Source organism: Delphinapterus leucas, chromosome 7, assembly GCF_059928025.1.
Source record: "Delphinapterus leucas isolate spDelLeu-1000000601 "Yukka" chromosome 7, BTC_Dleu_Yukka2, whole genome shotgun sequence".
Classification (NCBI taxonomy): domain Eukaryota; kingdom Metazoa; phylum Chordata; class Mammalia; order Artiodactyla; family Monodontidae; genus Delphinapterus; species Delphinapterus leucas.
In genome coordinates this window covers 47,249,057-47,253,955 of record NC_143135.1, presented here as the reverse complement: position 1 = coordinate 47,253,955, position 4,899 = coordinate 47,249,057, and the positions used below count along the sequence as shown (strand labels likewise).

The window sequence follows — 4,899 nt, the reverse complement described above, 5'->3', positions numbered from 1 at the left end:
GATATTTTTTACATTTGTGTATTACTCTTTTGCTCTCATGTGGCTGGTATAATACACACATGTAGGCATTTTGTCAACATATTCTAATATATACCTTACTCATGTATGACTATGAAATGTATTCTTTTGTTAGGTCTATACAGTACCTAAAGTATAATTAATAATACAATTGCTGTAAGTGTTCATTCAACAACCTGAATTGATCAAGTGATACAAACGTGAGTGCTGTGTTCTGATCTGAGTCATTGGTCCCTTTGTGAGTATCTCTGGCCTTAAGGTAATGGACATTAATATTCGCAAATCATGCATAATGTAAATACATTTGGAAACATTTTGTAAAGTGAAAGCTTTAGACAACAGTGAGGTCGATGTTTTGATTTTCTGATAGGTTGGCTGGTAAAATAAATATATTAATTATGAGATCATTCAATTCATTTTAATATCCACTGGGTTTTATTTCAACAGGCATCATTCCAAATAAGACAGAGCTTGGAAACCACACAATGATGACAGAATTCATTATTTTGGGATTAACAGAGAATCCTATACTTTGTTCCATCTTCTTTGTGGTTCTTCTTGGAATCTATGTTGCTACCATGTTGGGCAATACCAGCATAATCATGTTAATCCACAGAAGCCCTCAGCTCCACACCCCAATGTACCTTTTCCTCAGCCATTTGGCCTCTGTGGACCTTGGGTGCTCCTCATCAGTCACACCTATTATGACTGTGAGTTCTCTAAAAGAAAGAACTACTATCCTGTCACTGGCTGCATAGCTCAGCTTGGCTCTGATGTTATCTCTGGAACGGCTGAGTGCTTCCTGTTGGCTGCCATGGCCTATGATCGTTATGTGGCCATCTGCTTCCCACTTCTCTACTCTACACACATGTCTCCCAGGGTCTGCATCATCTTACTGATTGCTTCCTATCTGGGAGGATGTGTGAATGCTTCATCATTTATCGGATGTTTATTGAGTCTGAGTTTCTGTGGACCAAATAAAATCAACCATTTCTTCTGTGACCTGCCACCACTAGTGAAGCTTTCTTGTACCCATGTTTATGTTGCTGAAATATCTCCCGCCATCTCAGCTGGGTCAATCACTGTAATCACACTGTTCACCAAAACAGTTTCATATCTGGACATCCTCCACTCAATCCTGAAGATACACTCTACACAGGGAAGGCACAAGTCCTTCTCTACTTGCACTTCCCACCTCACTGCAGTTACTTTGTTTTATGGGACAGTCACATTTGTTTACATCATACCGAAGTCGAGCCACTCACCTGAACATATTAAAGTGGTGTCTGTCTTCTACGCAGTGGTGATCCTCATGTTGAACCCTCTGATCTACAGTCTGAGGAACAAAGAGGTGAAAGAGGCCATGAGAAAATTGATAGCTAGAATACATCAGTCATTTTGAAATGAATACAATGTGAATCCAGAAACTAGAAAACAATAATTTCAGGAACATATGTGATGGGCGTTTATGTTGTCCATTAGTCTTATTTTATGTGAAGAACTATCTTAAATATAAAATACCTGAATGTCGATTAATGCCAACTTTAATTTATAATTTTCTAGAGTCACAAAGTATAGCATTTTCACAAAAATCTGCTGGGTTCAAATTAAGTGCGTGTATTTCAGAATGAAGCTACCTGGAGAAACATAGTTTCACTTTTTCCTCTCCTCTGTTCATTATTTAGGGAGTCTAATTAGAGGGTGTTTTCTTTTTCTTCTGTTAAATTATACATTTAAAAAAATATCACCTTGTAAATTAACATCTCAGAAGGTATCATGAACTCAATTGGAAATGCAATTGATGATGGTGTTGACAGGCCAGGTTACTTTCTATGGAAGACTTGGTGTCTCTTATACAGGGTTATCATTATCTTTGGAAATAGTGATGCTGGGATCTAGAAAAGTTTCATTCCCACCTAATGTAAGCCAGACCAAAATAATTCCACAATATTGCCACCAGGAGACTAGATCCAGATAACAAAGAAGGAACTCTGAAGGCTTAGCCTTTGAGAGTTCCCTTAAGTTTTTCCTACTACTCAAAGGTTTGTTTGCAAAGGTTGGCTTGCAAAGGTTTGTCTTTGAACCTTTGCAGACAAGCCTTTGAGTAGCAGGAAAGACTACTGGGGAGTGGTGGTGCGGAGGGGGCTGAGGCACAGTGGAGCTCTCTTTCAGCAAGCTAGCTGATACTTCCAGGGCATAAAATTACAGATTAAGACGCTTAGGCTGATGCAGGCATGAAATATGCATGCCATCCTTCTTTGTAATATCTCTCAAGAAGGTGTTTATTGCTACCACTTCTGTCACTGCCTTATTCTAGGTGTGTAGCATAAGCCCTGACAGTTGGTTTTATTTGTTTGTTTGTTTGTTTGTTTTCATAAGGCAAGTATCAGATTTAAGCTTTAGTGACTAAGGCAGCCACTTCAGATATTTTGAATAAACATTGCCAGCCACACAACTAAAGAACCAGGATGATCCCCACCCCCAAGCTCCTTAGATAGCTGATCATTTGGACTACTTGTATTTTCTCTTCACTTGCTTTAAATTCCTGCTCTTATGTTTCAAAGTCACCAATAAAGAGTGAGCCCGTCAAACCCTAGGCTCCCATTCTCTACCCCAATAAAAGCAGAACCCTAAGATCTCTCTCACTCTATCCCATGACCCTGTGTGACGCCAGGTGTGCTACATGATTTCCAGGACTTGTAAGTAACAAGCTTTGTCTCTTTCAAAGTTTCCTGATGGTTATTGCTGAAGGCATCTTGCAATAAGAACCACAAGGTCGTCACAGAGCACCGAGCTGAGCTCCCTGTACTATACAGCAGGTTCTCACTAGCTATACATTTTACACTTTAACATATTTATGTCAAACCTAATCTCCCAATTCGTGATGACCTAGATGGGTGGGGTGGGAAGGATGGGAGGGAGGTCCAAGAGGGAGGGGATACAGGTATACATATAGCTGATTCACTTCATTGTACAGCAGAAACTAACACAACATTTTAAAGCAATTTTACTCCAAAAAAAAAAAAAAGAAAGAAAAAGAACCACAAGGGCCAGTCCAACCACAAGGGTCAGGGATATGAAGACAATCTATGGAAAGAGCTGGCTTAAAGGAGTCCCAGTAACTCAGCACTTTGGTAGACAAAAAGTTATGTATCCACAGTTGTTAAAAAGGATAACATCAGGACTTCCCCTGTGGCACACTGGTGAAGACTCCATGCTCCCAATGCAGGGGGCCCGGGTTCAATCCCTGGTCAGGGAACTAGATCCCACATGCATGCTGCAACTAGGAGCCCACTTGCCGTAACTAAGGAGTCAGCGAGCTGCGACTAAGGAGCCCTAGAGCCGTGACTAAGGAGCCCACCTGCTGGAAAAAGACCCAGCACAACCGAGTAAATAAATAAACATTTTTTTTAAAAAAAGGATATCACCATAAAATCCACGGATAGACAAAATTTTTCACAAACAAGTACGCAGTGTTCACTCTCATCTCCCTGGGCCTCTTATGTTAAGCATTTAAAAATATATATATATTTATCAGCTATTTGTATGTCCTTTTTTGTATAATGTATCGTCAGGTCTTTTACCAATTTTATTCTCAGATTGAACTTTTGTTATTTATTTGTTCTTATAATCTGTCTACAAATCCTTTTGTCAGATTTATACATAAAAGGTATACCCTTATTTTGAAGTATGCCTTGTCACTCTCTTAGCTGTATCTTTTGATGAACAAAATTTTTAAGTTTAATGGTCTAATTTATCAATATTTTCTTTAATGTTTAATGTTTTAGTGACAAGTTCAAGAAATCTTTGCCTAATCCAAGGTCATAAAGATAGTCTCTCATGTTATCTTCTAGAGGCTTTATACTTCTGAAACTAAGCATTGAACAGCAATTTTAGATTTTTTTCTTTCATCTATGAATGCAATAACATCTATTTGCTGTGAGGCTGTGTGGGACTATATGATTTCTCTTTTATTATCAGCTCCTCCTCTGTTGCTACTTTAGGTAACACCCTTGGAGCATAAGGGAAGGGAATTTTGGGGTGAAATGATTTGTCTTTGCATTTGGCTTTCTTCTAAATTTCTATCTGTCCAGACAGTTTACACTGTCACCCAAGCATTGGCTGATGCCTTCTCATCCCTTCAAATTGTCTCTCTATGACAGACAAGACTATGCACTTGTCCTTAGGTGTGCAACCTGCTCACCTATATGGATGTCAGTTCATCAGGTGTTTTTTTGTTTGTTTTTTTTTTGCGGTACATGGGCCTCTCACTGCTGTGGCCTCTCCCATTGCGGAGCACAGGCTCCGGACGCGCAGACTAAGTGGCCATGGCTCACGGGCCCAGCCGCTCCACAGCACGTGGGATCTTCCCGGACCGGGGCACGATCCCGCGTCCCCTGAATCAGCAGGTGGACTCTCAACCACTGTGCCACCAGGGAAGCCCCATCATTAAGGCTTTCTTGAATCCTCTACTGGTTCATCGAATATATGGGTATGATTTTCATTTCATCAAGGTTTATCTTGTTACCATATGATCAAATGTTTTTCACATCTTTGTACATCCTAATTCAGAGATGCAAGTACAACTTTGACTGATTTATGAATACTAAATCAATCTAGAATTCCTGGAATAAACCCAACTTTGGTTGCTTTTTTATCCATTTTATTATCGTTGGATTTGATTTGCTAATACTTGGTTTAGGATGCTTGCATCTATGTTCATGAGAGAATTTGGCCTATCATTTTCCATTCTTGAAATGAAATTTTCAGGTGGGGATATCAAAATATAAAAATGATTTGGAAAGGGTTTCTTTGTTCTCTATTCTCAAAAGAACTTTTACAGGATAACTGATATTTATTCCTGTAATATTTGTAAGACTT

At 39.3% G+C, this 4,899-nt stretch overlaps 1 protein-coding gene across 1 annotated transcript; it reads left to right on the top strand.

The window, feature by feature from the left end:
* The first annotated feature begins 452 nt into the window (after positions 1–452).
* On the top strand, positions 453–2,114 carry LOC111169202 (olfactory receptor 5P4-like). Its single transcript, XM_022563227.2, is given in 2 exon segments — positions 453–753; positions 756–2,114. Coding segments are annotated over 2 exon segments (915 nt in total). The 5' UTR covers positions 453–503; the 3' UTR covers positions 1,421–2,114.
* The last annotated feature ends 2,785 nt before the right edge of the window (positions 2,115–4,899 follow it).